This window comes from Cyprinodon variegatus, unplaced genomic scaffold, assembly GCF_000732505.1.
Source record: "Cyprinodon variegatus isolate N-32 unplaced genomic scaffold, C_variegatus-1.0 Scaffold324, whole genome shotgun sequence".
Taxonomy (NCBI): Eukaryota; Metazoa; Chordata; class Actinopteri; order Cyprinodontiformes; family Cyprinodontidae; genus Cyprinodon; species Cyprinodon variegatus.
This window is the reverse complement of record NW_015150777.1, coordinates 251,237-272,464: the sequence shown is the minus strand read 5'-3', so window position 1 is coordinate 272,464 and position 21,228 is coordinate 251,237. Positions and strand designations below refer to the sequence as shown.

Below are 21,228 nucleotides of genomic sequence, written 5' to 3'. Positions count from 1 at the left end.
ATAAAATCTATTTATGGTTGTAAATGAGAAGTTTTAAAAGGGGCAAGAAGAGAAACTTTAAGGACAGGGGCAAGAAGTGTTTGGTTTCCATTGCCGGTGGACAGGCTGGCAGAAAAGGAGGAAACGGTCCCTGCCTGAATGAAAGACGGATGGGAGGAACAGTGATTCTACAAACAGTGGAGTTTCTGAAGGTGGTTGAGTATCAGAGGGTCAACCATCCAAAGAAATGGGCGGTGCACATTACATGGAGACAATGTCGGTGATGATTAATAGCCGATGGGTTTACAAGAATAGAATGAAAGCTGCTATGAAGAGCTATTTTATAATCGGAAATAACGGCAGCTCGGTTTGGAGACACAATTAGATGAACCGAGAATATAAGACCTGAGAGGTTTGGATCTGTGTGAAGGAGTTGTACATAGTTTGGATACTGAGCAGCCAGGAAGGAGGAGGATCACAGGGAAGAGGTTTTTATCATCTGCTGCTAAAAGAAACGGCCAAAGAAAAAACAAAAAAATGTCTAATTGTTCACATTATTTATTGTAATATATTTTTAAAGATTTAAATGTATTGTAAGTCCCACAAATGATAACTGACAGTTCTTCATAAGTAGATCTGTTTACAAATACAAATTTGTTTAAAATATTGCATAGTGTGATAAGCATGAAACTTAAATGCTGTTAATTCATTCTGTTGTTCAGTTATTTAGAAAATACATTATCACGGATTCTTTCCCGAAATCAGAAAATTATTATAAAAAAATGTGAAGTTTTGACCAGTTTTAATTTGATCTTTTTTGTCATTGGGTGATAAATACTTAACCCAAAATGTATTAGATAACAACCTAAAATAAAATCTTAGAGATATAAAGCTTCAATATACAAGTTAATATGAATTTCCGGGGTTTTCTTAACTTTTTATGTTGTATTGAGAAGCTATCTTGCTTTGACATTGCTGGCAGCAAAGCTCGGATGCTAAAATATTTATTTTTTGTATGACCATTTTAGTTATGGCTGCTCTAAGATTACACCTCCAACTTACTTCTGAACTGTTTAACTGTTCTGTTTTTATTTCAATTTATGTTGAAGAGCCTTTTTCTTAGTTTCTGAGCCTCACTTCTTCATGTTCTGGTCACATGCTGTTCCTTCACTATTAGTTTCTGCGGCTATGATAAAGTGAACACTTGAGTCGTTAGGTAGACACCAGAAAGGAAATTGATTGTGTTCCTGGTACAGTTAGTAACCCAGATATTTTGATTTCCCTTTACAGATTGTGTACAACTTGCTGTCATTGCGTTACAACTCCCGTATTCGTGTCAAGACGTACACAGATGAGTTGACGCCAGTGGACTCTGCAGTGTCCGTCCACAAGGCCGCTAACTGGTACGAGAGGGAGGTGAGTCACCGCCGTTTCTACTTAACGGGAAGGCTGGAAGCTGTGATTGACTGAGTGAATTTGTATGGCAACAGGTGTGGGACATGTTTGGGGTGTTCTTTGCCAACCACCCTGACCTCAGGCGCATCCTGACAGACTACGGCTTTGAGGGTCACCCCTTCAGAAAGGACTTCCCTCTATCAGGATACGTAGAGGTGAGTTCTGCCAGAGTTTGAGCTTAACGCTCGGATGTTCTTTGACCTGATTGATTTAATTCATCGTTTGAAATCATAGTTCAAGTACACCTAGGGGAGTGGAGGAAGCTTTGGACTGTTCCTCCTCTGGTTGTATATTCAGTCTGTACAGCTATCATGGCCTTGTTCACATTGTCAGTATAAAGTGAATAAACTGATTGCAAACAGTAATTGGATTATCTTTTTTAATAAGCACAGAGGTGATTCAGAACCTCCATCAAACCCAAAGGTAGTTTACAGGTGAAATTGGTTAAATAGGTTAAATAGGTTAAATAGCTGGAAGGAAAATCAGCAACTATAGGCTGTGCTGAAATGAGGAATGAAGTGGTTCCTTCAACTACAATGAAAAGGACACTTATTGTGTATTATCAGAATTTTATATTTGGTGTTGAAGAACTTAATAAATGTTTGAAATCCTTTTAAAACTGTCTTTTTTTTTCCAAAATGGACTTTTTTACTAATTTCCCCAAAGTTTGTTCATAAATAAAGAAGAAAGAAATTGAACTGTGTTTATCTTACAATGGAGAAATTACCTCACTGCATTTAACCCATCCCCTTGGGGAGCAGTGTGGGGTTAAGGTCTTGCTCAGGGACCTAGAGTGCAGGCTGTAGGGATCAAACCAGGTACTTGCAATCTTCTCAGAGCACAAGCGCACTAATGTAACCACCATTCAGAGCAAATATCAAATTCTGTTCTGTACTTTTATGTGGTGTCTTAAAGGAGCCTGTTATAAAGTGGATTTTTTTTTTTTTTTTTTTACCGGTTTGTTCAATTTTGACAGCAGTGACATTGTTCTTTTTATCTCAGTAAATGAAATACAAGTTCACATTATTGTTTTTTTATGTATTGTGGTGTTAAACTGGTGCTAGTGTATGCTTTGCGCTGATTGATTTACTGCTGCTGGATGAAAGCTATGGCTTTAGCACCAATAAACTGGTTTCATCTTGGTTTTCACTGTGACTCCAACCAGAGGAAAGCACAGCTTTCTGTTGGAGGACTACTACAAACCAACAGCCATTCATGTAAAATGATCTTTCTTTGATTTTTCTCTCTGATGTTGCTCTTTAACATCAGCTGGTGCCGATTTTGATCTGATTTTGACCTCTTTTAGCTGAGATTTTCCTCTGATTCTATGAAAACAGTTGTTATCCCTTTTCTACAAAGCTGATCTTTTAGATGGGGAAGCGCTCAAACACTACATTTATGCCAAGGTTCTTGCTTTGTCTAAATAGATGTGTGTGATTGGTCCATTTTTAATTTATTATGTTTTTTCTTTCTTTATATTTAAATGTCAAGATTACTTTTTATGAAAAAAAATGATAAAGATATCAATAAACAATCTTGTTTAGAATTTGAAAAAGCCTGGGGGCATTTAAGAATGTCCCAATCTCAGTGAGGAGACCTAGAAATATGTTTCTGAGCTGAGCATTGTTTCCCTTCACAGGTGCGTTATGATGATGAGCTGAAGCGGGTGGTGGCTGAGCCCGTTGAGCTGGCACAGGAGTTCAGGAAGTTCGACCTGAACACACCCTGGGAGGTGTTCCCAGCGTACCGAGATCCTAAGGAGGCTGCGCCAAAACTGGAGGCAGGAGACTCAGCCCCAGAGAATAAGTGACGTCACTCAGTTCAAACCTAGTACACTTTCACCTACATGTTGTTTGCGTCCTGCCAGACAGCCCAATCTGAAATATTTATGTAAATAAAAGCTAATAATAAAACCAACGCTGGACCTTTCTTATTGTGCTTTGAGTTTTTATTTTAGAACAGCTTTCTGTTGCAACTTTACTGTTTTGTTTTGGTTAAGGAGAAAGCGGAGTAGAAAGAGCCAAAGGTTTAATAGTGACTAAGATGAGAGATTCTTCTTCTTCAAATTCATGTACCAACCTTCTTTAAACAAATTACGGTAACCATGTTTTCAATAGCTTATTTTTTCCTGCACTGTTTGGTTTGTTTACAGTGACTGTTGGTCAGACATGTACATGCTTTCATTTTGACCGTGTTCGTCCTGATAATTTAAGTGTTAATGATTTTTGAATTTACAGTGGATTTTTTTTCTTATCACCAATGTGGTAAAAATTATACACTCAGATCAAATAACTCCTATACACACCCTCCTCAGGAGGTTTGATATCAACCTCAATTTATTTTAGCTGTGAAAAAGGTCCTAACATGAACCTGGAGGAACATTTCACTTCTATTCTTAAGAAATGTAGAATTTTGTTTTTTTTGGAAGATGCATTCATTCTAAACTTGACGTGTTTGGGATCTTAATGTTGGAAAACTCAACTGGTTCCAGGGTGTAACCATCTAGTGTTTGATTTTCCAGGTGAATTTTTAGGTACCAGTTAAGGTTCATCCACCAATTAAGTGTCTCCGCATAAAACTGGTAGCCTAACGGCCATAGATGGGTATTTTATTAGTCGCCACAGGGAGTAGCTTACCTCGCACACAAGCACTTAAAGCAGAAGAAGTTATGTAGAAAATGTTTTAAAAGACATTGAGACACTTAGCATGATGCTCCACCACTAAGCTTCATAATTAGTTATGTTTGAAAATGAATTCTGCCAAGAAGGTGATCAAATGTCAAGCCAGATTTAATCCAAAGTTCTTGCTGGCTACAAAAAGCCTGTGTTTATATAGATATATATTACTGAGCCCGAGTGTCAAATTCTGCCTTTGTGAAGTTTTATCTTTCAGTCCACCCCGGAAAAAGAGGTTCAAATGAATAAAAGATTATACTTAGTCTGATATTGGTGTGAATCAGGGGTGCTCAAATCCAGTCCTCAAGAACTACTATCCTGCAACTATTTGATGCAACCATTTTTAACACACCTGAATCAAATGAGTGGCTCGTTACCACGCCTCTGCTGGGCTAAATGAGGGGATTGAGGCTTTAGATTCAGGTGTGCAAAGAGATGCATCTAAAACAGGCATCCCCAACCTCGGTCCTTAAGGCCCGCTGTCCTGCAGGTTTTAGAGGTTTCCTTGCTCCAGCACAGCTGATTTTAATTGAAAGCTGATTAACAGGCTTTTGGTCTACTGCAATCAATATAATCAGCTGTGCTAAAGAAGGGAAACCTCTAAAACCTGCAGGACAGTGGGCCTCGAGGACCGAGGTTGGGATGCCTGATCTAAAAGTTACAGGATGGTAGCTCTTGAGGACTGGAGTTAAGCACCCCTGGCTTAGATGATAAGACCAGATCAGGAAGGATCTCAGGGCTTTTAACATGAAAACAAAAACTCGTCCAATCAACTTCCACATCTCTGTTCCGACTTGTAGTTTTTTTTAACCCCAAATATCTGTATTTAGACCAAACATTTAGGCTATGAATATCATCAAAGGAGACCAGCAGATTGTATCAAATCTTCACTTTGTTACCATATGTCTCTCTGAGCACCACCTACTAACATATTAAGGATTTTAATATGAAAACATAAAATAACAGAATGTATAGCAGTAGATGGTGGCAGTCTAAACAGCTATTTTCTATTAACAAACAAAACAGGAAAGTTGATTTTAAATTAATTTAAAAGAATAAAACGAATCAATCATTCAGAAATGTTTAATCAACTTTATTCATTTTCTATACTTGTAATTTATTTTTTGCTGCATGGTAGATTTTGTTCTCTTACCTCTGTCTTATTTACGTTTTCACTTGTGGATTTATGTGCCACAAATGAAAAACAAAACACCAGGTGGCGCTGCACCCCTGATGAATAAAAACAGCCCTGCTTGTTTGTCATCTTTCTTTTATTTCAATGCACAGTTTTGCTGCATTCACTTTACATGTAAGAATCAATTTAAACATGTCAAACAGTTTGAGTCAGACTACGGCAGACAACAAGGGTCAAAACAGTATCCCAATGCAGTTTTTTCTTTTTTGGCAATGCGGAACACAACTCTTTGTTTTGATAACTGAATAAAAACGAACCCACATTTTTATCCATATCTGAATATTAAATATTATTACACAATCTTTGATCTAAAGCATCATAAACAGAGAAGCACGTTTTTAAAACTGTACACACAATTCACATAGAAATAAAATAAATAGGAAACAGGCATCTACTGACCTTCTGAAATTGCACAGTAATTGTGAGAAAATATTTTGTTTTTTTAGTTACATGCATGCATGATAACACAAGTCTCTGAGCCTTGCACACCAGAGGTTCTGGGTAGAATCAACATAATTTCCTGAACTGTACTCGGCCCACTGAATCACAGGTCTGTATATACATGCCCCACTCTCACACTGAGGCTAAGATGAAAAGAGGTTTATGCTGCGACTGAATATATCATCTGCAGTGAAACACATTCACTGTTTGCTCCTACTGGGAGAGAAAAATAACCAGATTTTAGTATCTTAAAAGTCTCTGCAGTCTTCAAGATTTATCTTTAGAGATTTATAGGTTTTCATATTTTGCTTGTTTTTTCCCCGTATAAATATGTCAAAAGGGAATACATTTATTAGGGTTTTCCTTTTTAAAATGCAGTTATCTTTGCAATTTATAACAGAAATCTCTTTTCACAGCGTGTACTGTTTTTGAATTTGATTTAGAAATAGGCTTTCATTAAATACGCAGTGAGATTTGCATCTTAAACATACATTTTTGGAATAAATTTCTGCAGATCTGTGGAGTGCTCTCCCTTGCTCTTTTCACTGCTGCTGATTTTTAACTGTAAGTCATTTTTCTTTTGGGAATAGCGGCTAATTGGATTAAAATCAGGGTATTGCATCTCAAAGATATTCCACCCTTTGCTTCTCATAAATTACCAACAAATTTAAGAAAAACATCTGAATGTTCAGCAAAACTCAAATTGAACCCCAGTGGTCACCCAGGGGACAAGCCTGTTTGATAAAAGAAGGGTTCATGACAGTTTGAACTGTATCATCTTGCTCCCAGCGGTGTGAAATTAGATAAGCACATCATTGCAGCCTGGGAGAATCAATTCAATTTTCCCCACAGTGGGCTCTGTCTGAAGACGTGAAATAAATGCTGCTAGAATTTGAAATCAAATATTGTTCCAGATTCCCGCAGGCTTGGAGGAAGCATGCGGTCAACAGTTGTAATGACACAGAGTCCTGAACACGCTCCAAATCTGTGTCAGGTCCGTCCTGTGATCCTTTGCCCCAGCTGTGCCCAAGAAAACAACATCAAACCTCAAATATGGGGAAAAAAGGACTCATTTGACCACATAGTTTACATTCATTTACATGCTAGTGACATAACAAGTAAAGAGACATATTACTCACAAGCAGAAACATCAAGTCTTTGACAGCAACCCGACAGCACTTCAAGGAATATTCCATTAAGAAATGTTGAATATCTACTAAGACTCACACATGTTTCCAGTGGATGAAGTTAGAAGTGCACCCTGAGTGCTTCGTCTAAGGGCTGAAACTGTGCAGAAACTATCCAATCAAATGGGTTCCCCTCTTTGGTATATTTGAGTTAACTTGTAAGGATATTTTGGTTTTATATTATCCTGTTATATTTATCCTCTCATTTAAAATGAATCCTTTATTTCCCAAAGGAATTCCTTTAGTTGGAATTTGTGGAAGTGTGGATGTGTAGGGTAGCTGTCACAGAAAACTGCAAATGGATCGATATCAGTGTCCATTACAATAAATTTGAATTAAGTTGAAATAAATGAAATTAGATCTAAATCAGGTCATATTTACCTGAATTTGACTTTGTATATTCTGTAAAATTGTGTGAGAAATAAAGTTGATTTAAAACATGAGATACAACTAGAATGAATTGGACCCAGATGCATCACCATGCATCTGGACCAAATAAAGTGTTGATCTAATCAGGAAACGAACGAACAAACGAATGACTGAAGAATTTTGATTTTAGATGGAAGTATTCCTATTCAAGTGAGATAGAAAGTGGACCTTGGAAGCCATTAGACATGAACTAAATAGATTTTCTCTTAGGTGAGTCCAAACTCCTTTGACTTTGAGAAGGAATTGGTATGAAGAGGAAAGAAGCCAGAAAGCAGTTGGGACTCAAACACGTTCTGATGCCCTGTGTAGCATTTGACACTTTACATGAATCCCACTCAGGGTGCTCAGTCATTAGCCATTCAGCTCTAGTTAAGGCCTCTTGGCAGAATATGATTGGCTGGTCGTGACAGCGGCGGAGGGGCTTTGGGGGATGTCTGGGTAAACCAGGAAACCAGTGAAGGTGATGTACTTGGCGTGGTTGCTGTAGGCTCCAAATCCGTCTCTCTGGTGAGAGTAGAGCCAGACTATGTCCCCTGGTTTCAGTGCCAGCATCACACTCTGACTCTGCAGGGCTTTCTCACCCTGGCTGTCATCATAGATCATCGCCTGCACCTCCAGACGATTCTTCATCAGCTTCACGGAAAGTGTCTTCTGGGGCAGCTTGCCCACGTTGAAGGAGAAGTAGTATGCCCCAGGGACGCGGCAGGTAAACACACCCTCCGTCACGTTAAAGTCCTCTCCAATGTTGACGAAAGCTGTGTCAAAGCTGATTGGTCGATGCTGCAGCATGCCCACCTGGTTGACTCCCAGAATGCTTTGGGTACGGCCCACAGAGAAGGCGGATCTCCCATCATCCTCTTCATCATCATACTCTTGCACTTCTTCCTCCTCTTCTCTGTGTAGCTCCTCCTTCTCTGAGTTTCCTGCCTTGGACTTGATTTGCTCTGTGTTTTGCAGTTGGAGGTCCTCCTGCTGAGGGTTATATGTGGGATGGTGCTGGTGATGGTGGGTCTGGTAGCTGTAGGTGTCGGGGTAGATGAGGTAACCATTAAAGGTGGTGTAGTGTCCAGTGTTGCTGTAGAGGGCGTAGCGAGGATCACCATGGAGACGGAGCCAGACGGTGTCACCAAACTCCAGCTGCAGCATGACGCTCTGACTCTGCACCTGAGGATTTAATCAGATTGTATTAGCTCTGCGGGTGGGGCAAAATCTGCCCTGTTCTACATCAAGGATGCCGACAACAAACATGATTCAATCACAGAGGAGTAATCCTCTACGAATCATCAATTCCCCCAAAAACTATAAACCCCTGCAATAAGGCTTAATCTAAGCTCTGACATGATTAAAGACCTTCAAGGTATCCCAAGAGAAATATTCTGATCCACAATATTAGGTGCCTGTTCAGTACATATCACTTTAAACTGGTAGATGATTAAAATCCGCATTGCCTTTTGCTTTCAGTACAGCATAATAAATCCTCAAAGTCATAGTTCTATTTTTGTGTTCTTCATTAATGAAAGAACTGTGAAAAGTAATGTTCCCCATTCACAAATGTTTTTTGAGGATTTTTGTTTGTACCTAAATGTTTCAGTTCATCAAACAATTTTATCATGAATATCCATCTTTCAAACAACAGATTTAACCTCCACATTTGCCATGTTAAAGTTTTCCCAAACTGAAACCGATGTTGGAATTGGATTGCAAAACTACCTTATACCTTATAGGAAATTGTGTAGTCACAGCTTTATATCCTTTAGGATAGGTCTGTACCTTCCTTTGCAAAATAACAAGTTTAGTAGAGAGAGATCTGGTGAAGATTCTCAGTCATCCAGGTCATAGTCATTCTAAAAAAAGAAACTTAAAGACAATCTACTGGACTCTGTTTCCAAGTTTGATCAAAAGGTCAGAAACAGTGTTGAGTTCGAACTCAACGCTATTCCTGACATTTTGAATTGAGAAAGCTTCCTGGATGGAAAGCGAAACGTCTTCAAACGAGTCCAGTAGATTGTTTTTGAGTTTCTTTTTTTGGAGTAGAGACAGCCTGTGACTTCTGGTCTGAATTTATTGCCTTAAATTCTGAATTGGATTTCACTAAGCTTTTCTATTACATAATTATGCTTTATTCGGGTTCATTGTCCTGCAAGCATCTACTTCAATCTCCAGCCTCTAACAAGTATTCCTCCAGGATTAATCTGTATATAGATCCATCCACCTTCACATCAACTCTGACCAGATTATCTCTGGGAAAATCCTAATAGAATACTTTGAAAATGTGTTTTTGGTGTTAGAAAATGTGAACAGTGCAAAAAAGTTTGAATACTAGTTCATTAAGGGTGCCAAACTACAGACCTTCAGAGTTACAACCCTGGAACTTTTAGAAGCATTCCAGTTCCAGCAAAACATGGATCAGAGAGCTGAAATACTTTCATCAGCATATCATTCAGCTCTGCAGTTACCTGGCAACAAACCAACTATTTAGGCACTCATATATAGATATGACCAGGCACCGTATCGTCCAATCAGCCAGTCTAGAGTCTCTACCCATTAAGATGTTTTCAGAACCTCCTAAGGTCGGAATGTTTTCTCAAGCTCCTAAACTGACTGCTTTTGATACTAAGAGCTTCTCTGCTCCCAGTTTTTGCTGAATGATGGGGCTCCTCAACTTTCATAGATTTTTGTCTAATGCTGATTAACAACTGCTATTAAAGAAAAGTGCTAAAATATTGTGCAAATATTTCACAAAGAGTCAGAAATGATGGCTAAACATTTCTGAGTCTTCTAAAAATCTTTTTCTTTATAGCTTTTTCTCAGCTTACCTTCCTCTCTTCTCCTGCGTTCTCCTCATACACGATGGCCTGCACCTCATTCCGGTTCTTCATCAGCATCACAGACAGGTCTTTGTGAGGGAATTTTCCCACTGTGAAGGAAAAGTAGTAGGCCCCTGGGATGCGGCAGCGAAACAGTCCAGCCTTAGCATCAAAGTCCCCACCGATGTTGACGTAAACGGTGTCAAAGGTCACTGTCATTTTTGGCCCTCCTTCCATGCTGTTAGTGCGTGACACTGAGAATGCTGAGCGAAGCTCTGTGTTGTCCAGCAAACGGGCGAAACCCCAGGCAGTGCTGGTGTGTCCCAGGCAAAGGAAGCCAAGCAACATGCTCGCATGCAGCAACATTTTATCTGCAGAAAAATGATAAAAAGAGAAAAACACATTTTAGTGTTACAGTCTGCTAATGGATTATAAACACTGCTGACATGTCTAAAGTTGGTTTGGAGTTTGAGGTTCCCCAAAACACCCTGATATTGGATCACCTGGTAAAGTGAAACAAGTTAAATACTGGTGGGAAATAAGTTGGTAAAATAAAGTATTTTCTCCATTTTCACTTCTCCACTTGGATGCATGATTTAGCTGAGGGGCATATTTTAAAAATCTCATACATCAGTTCCCACATTACCTGCCTTAGTACTGCTTTACGCTTTTGCTCTTCTTTTATTGTATCATTTATGGGAAAATATTTGACATCTTTTTTTCCACTTGCACTCAATAAAGATCCGCGATTATGCGTTGAATGCACGTCCCATTTTTATTCTAAAGAATTTACCTGTAACTGTTAATTGATTCTCAGCTTCACTATAAAAAGTGTGTTTTGATGGATGCTGGATAAAATATGCCCTAAGTGGAAAAATCACTAAACAGGCTACATTAGAACATACGTAAAAAAAAATCCCAATGACCAGAATAAGAAAAACAACAAAAACAGCAATATGAATTAAATCAAATAAGCGACTCTATTATATGAATCCATGTTTGTTATAATTTTCTACATTGCAGATGAAAAATAAAGACACCAACAGTGTGAAGAAAAAGAACACGTAATTATGCAGTAAATATAAAGCTTATGTTCTTCAAACTTGCCCCGTGGTGTTGTGTTTAGTGCTTTGCAGACTTATGGGATTTGCTCAATGAGTTGCAGTATGTAGACATATGAAATGGATAAACGGTCAGAGATGAATTTAAAAGCTTTAATAGGCATTGGTTGGTTATGTTAGAGAAAACCTGTTAGTAACCCAACTTCTGTCCAGTCATATGGCCAGAGGTTGCCCCCAACCCCCTCTACTTCCTCACTAATGAGCAGCTTGCAGAAAGGAAAGGCCTACAATCACAGGTGGGTAGTAACCACTTACATTTACTAATATACATTTACTTTACCATACACTGAGTCTGCTGTGACAAGTGGAGGTCAAGTCTCTGACTGTAACTAACTGTAACTGCTTTCTTCATCCTCTGACATGGGAGCTGGCTCAGAGTTCGTCTGACTGGCTGTGTGTTTCCTGGACCGGGCTGCCTGTGAAGCTGGTTGACAGTTGTCTTTTTATATCTCTGCTTCTTTTTCTATGTCTGCTTCTTTCTCCCTGAACCTCAGTCGGCCTCAGCAGATGGCCGCTCACCCTGAGTCTGGTTCTACTAGAGGTTTCTTCCAGTTAAACGGGAGTTTTTCTCTTCACTATCGCTACAAGCATTCTTAGTATGAGGGATTGCTTTCGAGTCAATGAGTCGATGCAATCAACTGGTTTTCCTTAGATAGAAAACTTTGAATCAATTTGACTGTGTGATCTGGTTGAATTGTCTCTCTAAAGTGCTTTGAAATGACATGTGTTGTGAATTGGCCCCATATAAATACACTGAATTGAAACTGAATTGAATACACAGTAAACTGTGGATGTTGTCACCAAAGGTACTTTACCATGTTTTACCATAAACAGCATGCATTTGTTACTAAAATGATGGGTTTCATAAGGTTTATAGTGCAAAAAAACTGATCATAGATTTGACAAGTGTTTTTCTCTGTTTCGTTTTATTTGATGCATGTAGTTAGGCTTTTACTCAGAACTATATGTCTTTCTCTATCTAACAAAATATTTAAATTTTAAGTCAGTGATATGAACAGCTAATCAGTACTCGAACAGTTTTATACCGAAATACTCCTGAGTCATTTCTTGGATTGCAAAGAAATGCTGAAGTAGTCCCACTCTTACTGGAGTATATTATTTGGCTATTCTATCCACCTCTACCCACTCTGATATATGAATGAGAACTGAGTGTTTTTGGAATTACTCTCATCAGTTTGATCAAAGGTAACTCTATTTTAAAACTACTGACGATAAGCTATACCTGCATGATTGCTTAACTAACTAATATTAATGAGTTCAACCAATCTTAGTATTGCCCATTAGAGAGAAGAACAGAACAATTGTTTAATTTTTTTGTGGAATAGATATTTGAAACTCCTGCTTTATTAACATAGCCTATCTTTATTCTACTGTTCTTCTTTAAGCATTTGGTTTAACATCAAAATATGAACAAATAACATAGACGGAATTATTATAAGTAGCTATGCTTAGAAAACCAAAGAATTTTGATGATGTACCAGAAGAACAAAAAAAAAAAAAACACAGATTGAATTCGCAAGCATATGAAACATCTTATTAACAGTTCATTATGTATGTTTAGTGTATATTTAGTGTAATTTAATAAATGACAGAATAGGAGCTACAAACATATTTATATAAATCACTGAGCCATATTTGATTAATTTAATCACACTGCTCTCAGTTGACGGGGTAATTAATCGTCTGTATCAGTGAAGACATGCTTTCTCACTGTCTCATTGTGTTCTTGTGATGAACCAACAGAAAGCACACATAACTGGGGGTGTCTGCACTCTTGAGACCCTGAACACAAAGACACAAGGAATATTGTGTACTTTGTGAAGCTCCAATAGAGTTCAGCTGATGCTGCAGTTTTCAGGGAGGTTTATCGGGCATAAATGAGCATGTTGGGTCAATTTAAAAACCCTGTATGAGGTATGAGGAGAGTAGGGCCCACATTAATCAACTGAAAAGGAAAATAATATGTCATAGAATCATCCAACTGAGCATCTCTTGGTTGAAAATGCATCTTAATGACATCTGGGTTGTGACTAGATGTCAAGGTTAGAACTATCTGGGCTAAAATTGTTTCTCTGAAAGTACATAGAGTTTTTGGTAAACAATTTATTGACTGAAGAGTTATGAATACGCAGAAGTCTGGCATTTTATATTAAATTTCTTCAGGGATACTAAGTTACAGGTCCCAGTGATGCAGACCACAGTCACAATGCTTAACCTGTATAAGGCAGGTGAAACAATAATAATAATAATAATAATAATAACAGGATGCATCATGTTTCCCTTCACTCTGATTCTGGGGAAATACCAGACAAAGGAATCTCTTAACATGTCCGCTGGAACCAGAAATGCAAAACAAAGTTTGCCCCACACCATCAGCCTAAATGCACCAATAAACAAACAAAGAAATGGCTTCAGTAACCAAAAAATGCTTGCAACAGTGCAACAGTATCATTAGCTGACCAAGACTGGACAACAAGCATTTATTATGTTATAATCTCCCAAAATGTTTTTTTTTTCCTCTCAGAGATTGTCCCCATGAAATGTTTAGAATTTTATTTTTCTTTTTTCCCCATGCTTTAGGCTTTTGTAATGAATGTTACCTTAAAACAGATCAGATCAGGTCTTGAATGTGAACTAGACTTCTGTTTCCATTCTATAATATTGTTTCAATGTTTATTTCTGATCCTTTCTCTCTTGAACCTTAAACAACAATTTAAGAAAAAAATGTATCTAACCCATAGATAGCAGCAGTCCAGTGCAATGTGTCTATCTTTACATATTTCCACTGGGATTAGACTACTGGGAGCGATAATGCTGACTCAAACAGAAAGAGAATGATGGCTGACAGAAGCAGAAACAAAGATTCAGAACTGTCATAGAAGATGGGCCATATTATGCATGCCTTATTTTTTGATTATTACGTGATTTTGTTATAATCTTTAAAGCTTCAATATTCGTTTTATGTTTTTGCCCTTTTTTTTTTGCCCTTCTGCGCCTGTATAAAAGACATCCCAGTTTTTCCAAGTTGTTTGTTTAGGTTTGCAATTCAGGTGAGGAACCCGCAGACTTGGTATGACCTATAGATGAAGTATATAGCCTGTCTGACAGGGATCCACATATTCCAGCTAGTACACTGAATCTGGCAAGATCAACATTTACAAGAGAGATTAAGAAAACCAGTCTAACATGAAGCTAGCCAATTGCTAAACAAGTGCATGGTTTCTCCACTGACAGACAGAAAATCCATATAGAAAATTGTGCACCCAGTTCTTAAAAAAAGATTTAATATATAATCATTCCACCCTGGAAAATTAACAGTTTAAATGAATATCAAAAACCCGAAACTGAATAATCTAACTGGCAATGATGAGTGAATGTAAACTGCATCCCTCAGTTCTGCTTTATTACCTATAATAGCCTAAAGACATTGTGGCATATTGACCTCTTAATGAAAGCCCTTTTCCCATTACAGACCAGTTAATTACAAAGTAAATGTGGTTCCACCAAACTAGAGTATTGACATTTGGGATGGTGACTGTAATTCTGTTTGTGATGATTAAGCATTCCCTGTGACCTGAAGGTCGACAGAAAACAATGAAATGATGAATTCCTTTAACAGGACAGAACAAAAGTAAAATCTGTTTACTGAAGAGAGTGGGCAGGGCAGAGAAGCACCTCAATGGCAGCCTTATACAGACCTAATTTATTTATCTTATAATGTTTATCTGTTGGATTTTTAAAGCTTGGATTTAGGGTAGAAAACTCAACAGGAACGTTTTACAAATGGTATTAAGAATTTGTCCATAGATTATATTAAGTAAAAATAACATTACATTGTGCAGAAAAAATGAAAAATGATTACTTTATTACGTCTTAATCCCATATTTGTAAAGGCAAGTTTATTTGTATAGCACAATTTAGTACATAGGCAATACTAAGTGCTCTACATGAAGTTGATTAAATAGAAGCTAAATAAAAACAGAATAAAAGCAGGTAGTAAAGCAAATAATACAGATGCAACACAAACTTAAACTAATACCTCAGAGTAACAGTTTTCCTTCAACATTCAAAGGCCGCTCTAAACAAATGGGTTTTTAACTTTTACTTAAAAAAAAACTCAGGCTTTCAGCAGTTTTACTTTCACTTTCCTTTTAAGGAAGGATGTGTTGACTGTTTTTTTTTACTCAGGACACAATGAATATGTTGCAGAATCAATGTATCACCAGCAACTCTTGTCAATGAAGAAATTACAGAATACACCTTGCTTTTACCTGTAATTTATCTAAGTATACACATCAAGATTGGATTTTCAAAAATATTAATTCATAAAAACAGTTTATGTTGTAAATGCTGGTTTAATGTAGATTAATCCATGGGGGCTGGACACTGGTGTGCATTACTCTAAAAACGTTTTAGTTCTTCATTCATTCATTCATTCATTCATTCATTCATTCATTCATTCATTCATTCATTCATTCATTCATTCATTCATTCATAATACAGTTGTTCTGTTTCAGGTAATAAAGATGGATGGATGAAAGGACAGAATAATGCATGGATGGATTATTCATAATGTCTCATTAAAAAATGACAAAGCTGCATACAGACACAAGTATTTTGCTGGATAAAAATGTAAATGTGTGAATATGTGGCTTTTCCATAATAATTTTTCTAAGCAATGACGTAATTGTAAAACATTAAAATAAAAAGCTAAGGAACTTAGTTTTGTAATTCAATGAGAAGTTATTCCCGACCTATTTTTTTGTACTGACAATGATTCGATGGAGAGTGTATGACTTCTACCTGCTTTCATCCAGCGTTAAAAAGACCAAAAAAAAAAACTTCCTTGAGATTCAATAAAACCTAAAAAAATATGTCTAATAAAACATGTCTGTCACAGTTAGAGAACAGAGAACAGTGGTGTCATTGACACGATAAATCTTTTGTCTAAAAAAGGCTGCAGAAGCATATCTGACTAAATGAAAAACGTGTCAGATAAAATCATCCAGTGAGAAGCTTTAGTCGGTATAATTTGTTATAAATTAATTAAGGTTTAACATTATGGTTGTCTAGTATTCTGGCTCATCAGCTTATGTGATAAACATAATTAATAATGCTGTCTGTTTTCTTCTGATGCTTTTAATCTGCACTCAAAGTGTGTTTTTCATTCCAGAGGCCTTAAGTTATATGTGCTTGAAACTAAATGCTTCTCTTGTATGTTTAAACAAAATAAACCACTTTAAATAGAAGCTAATTATAGTGGTTAATTGCACTTAACCAATGAGGTTCAATAGACTGTTTTGTTTGATTAGTTGCTCCACTTTAGCAGATGCTTAATCCATACCACAAAACAAAGACTGCAGAATAAGCAGATTTAAAAGTCCTGCACTACCTGATAAAAAGGTGCACCAATGAGAAAGCAGCTTCTTTGCATAATGACACAAAGATATAGTGTTTATTTATCTGTGTGATGGCAGCAGCTTTAACGGTTCATGTTGATAGAAAGCTCTGCAGAGAGCGGGAAGCTTCAGGTTCAAGCTGAAATGAAAGAATAGATCAAACAAACCTCTTTCATAATGAGGACCCAAGGGAGGGGAGCCCACAGAACAGAGGGGAACAGAAATATACCGCAGTGAATTTTTAAATTGTTCTGCCCAGCCTCATAGTTAAAAAACACCATTCATTTAGCTGCAAACAGAGCAGTTTTTAATATTTACTGATTTCAGAAAAAAGGTTGGATTTAAAATATGATTCCAGGGACATAGAGCAGGTTCACTTAGTATAGTGTAGAGTCCTCGACAGCGTGGTCCTGGGTTTAAATCCTAGGGTTGCACTATTTGCTTCAGGTCTTCCCTTTGTCTGGTTACCCTCTTACTTCTCAAATTGCCTTTCTAATAAAGACAATTTGTAACAAATATATGAAAATATGTTTTTACGCATTAGGAGGATAATACTAGCTGATTCACAAGTACAATAAATCAATACACTGTTTACTTACATAATTTTGATAGCTGAGAAAAACTGTAATCGGGTTTTCTATTCAGCCTTTTCTACACTCAGCTTTCCTCGTTTACAGACAGCTCAACTGAGCAGCAGAAAGCTTTGATAAAACACAAAGCAGTGTTGTTCAGGATGAAGCAGGATCCAAGTGTTGGTACATCTTTGGTTTCTTTAACACTGTGGAATTTTTTTTTTCTGAGGAGTTAAAATTATTCAATTTGAGGAGGCACACAAGCATAGCAGACTTCGCCAAGGTCTCCAAGTTTGTGCGTCTTTAAAACATGTCTTGAAGGTTATGTAAGAGAATCCTTTTTTAAACATCAGTCCAGAGGTGTCAAACGTAATTTCTAGACATGGATGTCATTGTGCAAATGAAGGGTTCAAATAATTTCTACAGTCTTGTTAATAAATGGTTTATAATTTTTTGTTGAAATGTGCTTATTTTTGGAAATTCCTGATCTCAACTCTTCACAATTAAAGATTAAGATAAACATAGAGCACCACATAAACTTTAGATCAGAGCATTTAACAATAAAAGACATCAAATAAATACACTTATTCCTGACCTCCTGTTTTAAATCAACTTGATGCCTTTGAAATCATTTGAGTTTAAAAACTTGAAATTTAAATTACTGGTATTTTGCCTTCTTGGGATTCTAGATTTTATACAACTAAACATGAACTGGACTGGTTTGCCTTTAAGATGTAAAAGAAAATAAAGAGTAAAACAAAAAAGTTTCCTGTTTGCACCATGAGAGAATACATTCTATTGACTAAATCCTTTATAACCACTGTGAGAACATTAAAGCGTTGTGTGGGAAAGATTCATATTGACCTAAAGAAATATGTTTACTAAACAACTGAGTCCAAGATAAATGCATCCGACCTAAAAATGTTGCCAAATCTGTGAGCGAGTCATATTGAATCGCAGTAGCCATCCCTGAATAAGGGAGCTGTTGAAAAGACGTATATTAATCAGCTCATCATTTATCAACCTTAACAGCTTTGGATTTGAATGTTAAGCACAGGGAACTTATTCATAAAAAACATAAAATATTCTTCTTCTTTCCTTATTCAACCTTATGTCGACCTGATCATAAATACATATTTATAAACAACATTTCAATTCTTCCCAAATACACAAAGTATTACAGATTCTTGTTTCTCTCCCTGAGCTCTTTCCTGTATCTATAAATAAAACGAGGCAAGGATAGATTTGTGTTCTTCCTTCAGGACAGATCAATAACCGATGATTGAGATGAAGTGAAAACGGGGACAGCAAAGGGAAAGGAAACAGACGACACAGAAAAAGAGGACAGGCAATGAGAGGAAACATGAAATGCTAAATTATCTGTGGGAAGGGATTTAAAGCAAACCACAAAGGTGTGCTGATATCTGTCCATGGATGGCTGTGTGGCCTATATAATGTTGTGTGGGTGGAAATTTGTGTTTTAGTTGTTTTCTAACTGTGAACACTGGTCTTGGATTGTGTGAAGCAATACATGAGAATATATGGATACTTTTACAAAATAATTGATCTTTTCTTGAACTTTAATCATGTGGAAGGTGATCACCCCTCCCAGGATTAAAAGACATGCCTAGGTCAAAACCCCTATGGAAGCCATTTTAACATTTAAGATTTTCAGTTTAAAATGCTCTTAATCGAAACAATAAAAAATACAAAACTAAATACAAGCATCTTTAATGTTGAAGACAATTTCTCCCAAAAAATATATTGTTATTTTTTTTTTTTTTTGTATTTGGTTTAACTACCATTGACATTCCACTCATCCACATCCCCCTTTTATCTAAAGCAAACAAATTCCACTGCAGAGTTACTGTCATTTCTTTTTCAGGATTTCTGTATATAGTTATTACATGTTTTCTGCTTTAGTGATTATTTTTGGTGTGAATATACATATAGGAAAATGCCTGTGCCTCTGTTTGTGTGTTTGCACAGTGTTTTGCATTCTGGACCATCTGCTGTAGGTGATAACAAACCAGTTCTGAAACTGAAACACATCAACCATCCTGCAGCCCTTTCCTGATCACCAAGTATTTCTACTTTATATCAACTTTCATTTTTCTCTTAGAACCTGTTATTCTGATTTAAAGTTTTCGCCTGCTGCGGTTTAAAAGCCGAAGTTTCATAATTTAAATGTCAAAAGATTTAATTTAACTGCTGCTAAATTTATTTCACTGCTATAATTGGAAATTCCAGTCTTCAGGTTGTAAGTTTGGGGAAACTTATTGCACATCATTGCCATTTTGTCATAAAAAAATGGTTGTGAAAAAATTGTCTGCTTTTTAATTTAGTGAAGAACGTACTTATAAAGTGTTCCAATGTAATTCTTTTATGTATAGAAATATTAAACCAAGCATTTAAAGCTGGTTTTAAAATCGATGAGCAGTGTTTCAAAGTGCTTTTTTACACAGCGTCTAAGTCAAATGGCTAAAAAAAAAAAATCATCACTCTTTTAATTTCACTTCAGTCCACACAATTGAAGCGCTGACCTTATTTGGTTAAACTTCATGTTGTTGTAAGAAAACTGGTTTTAGCTGCATTTATAGCATTTGGTTGGTCTGACAGACCACAAATTTAAATCTGAATTTAAGTATTGAAGGGTATAAATAAAGGCCTATAGGCACCCAGCAACAACTAAGAATGTTATCTTTGATTTGGAGAATATTACAGTTTTTTTGTCTCATCATCTGGGTAGAAGGTTTGTTCCCCTTGTACTGGCTGAAAAATATTGTTGATTAATCAAAACCCAAACTCTGATCCACTCTTTACACTCTCCAGCACACAATTTACCACCAATTACCTTAATAGGTATATAAAACAGTATAAAACAAAAGGAATAAAAACTATATTCCCCATCTTTATCATGATGCACATTAGAAAATCTAGTTTTCAGTAAATTAGAAAGGTAAGAGATTTTCCTTTAATGCGGGATGTTAATCCCTTTTTAAAAGGGTTTTCTTGAGTATACTGATTCAGTGAACCTACGTATATAAAGAGTTCATAGATTTGATTTTAAATGTTGATTGGGATGCTGTTTTCAAAAACCTCTGGGTTCTTCTTTGCAAAACCAAGAGTGAAGGACCCTTGCATATGATAGCATGTCACTGGTGCAGGTTTGTAGCTTTGAGCAGCTTGAAACTGGACCTAAAAATACAACAGAGCAACATTTTCCACCAAGATTTATTGTCAGTGACGGAGATGAAGTACCAATATATTGTCTTTATCCTGTCTAAAGCTGATAAATGTCCCATCAAATAGATCTCTTTGAGATTAAGCGATCAGGTTATGGTCCCACTGCAGGGTCTTGATGCACAATTCAGATTTTTTGCTGAAACAAGATTTTTTTCCCCCATATGGTCGTTCAGACTACTTTTTATATCCAACTGCTATAAGACTTCATTCTGAATGGTTCAGGATATCAATGGGCCCACACACCGATGAAGAATGTATAAATCACAATGTTTATAGAAGTGATGATGACTATGACTGTATTTAATAATTGTTGATAAAAAGCAACAGCACTGGTGGCTCTGTGATTTCAAATTTTAGAGTGATGGGCACTGACAGAAGCTAAATGAATTAATGGTCCTTTTAAGGGCTAGATTAACACATCTTTTACATCTTTGTTTTTACATTTTTTTTTCTGTCTTTCATTTTTGGTTTGAAAAAAGGACTCCATCCCACATCATATCCATTTCCAGTCACTAATTGTCATGACATGACGAGACTGCAAAGTATAGATTTTCTAACTCTGTCACTTTACATCCCTCACATGTGAAACATCGCTGTAATCGTCCAAATCATGCCTGTAGCACACTTACATGGCTTTGCAAACCTCTATGGGGTTAGGGTTAACATGTAAGTCTGTTGCCCCAGTCAAAGGAAACGTGTTT

General features: G+C 36.8%; 2 protein-coding genes across 2 annotated transcripts in view; one reads left to right on the top strand and one right to left on the bottom strand.

Annotated features, from left to right (window-relative positions):
• ndufs3 (NADH:ubiquinone oxidoreductase core subunit S3) overlaps positions 1-3,816 on the top strand; it is a 6,924-nt gene extending 3,108 nt beyond the window's left edge. Inside the window, exons 5-7 of the mRNA XM_015384840.1 lie at positions 1,270-1,395; positions 1,470-1,589; positions 3,074-3,816. Coding sequence (XP_015240326.1) covers positions 1,270-1,395; positions 1,470-1,589; positions 3,074-3,244 — 417 coding nt within the window. The 3' untranslated portion in view covers positions 3,245-3,816. The remainder of the gene's footprint in view (positions 1-1,269; positions 1,396-1,469; positions 1,590-3,073) is intronic.
• Positions 3,817-5,074: 1,258 nt separating this feature from the next.
• The window catches only part of c1qtnf4 (C1q and tumor necrosis factor related protein 4), a 35,065-nt gene continuing 18,911 nt past the window's right edge, over positions 5,075-21,228 (bottom strand). The window contains exons 2-3 of the mRNA XM_015384838.1: positions 10,178-10,539; positions 5,075-8,525 (exon numbers count right to left, since the gene is read on the bottom strand). Coding sequence (XP_015240324.1) covers positions 7,731-8,525; positions 10,178-10,534 — 1,152 coding nt within the window. The 5' untranslated portion in view covers positions 10,535-10,539 and the 3' untranslated portion in view covers positions 5,075-7,730. The remainder of the gene's footprint in view (positions 8,526-10,177; positions 10,540-21,228) is intronic.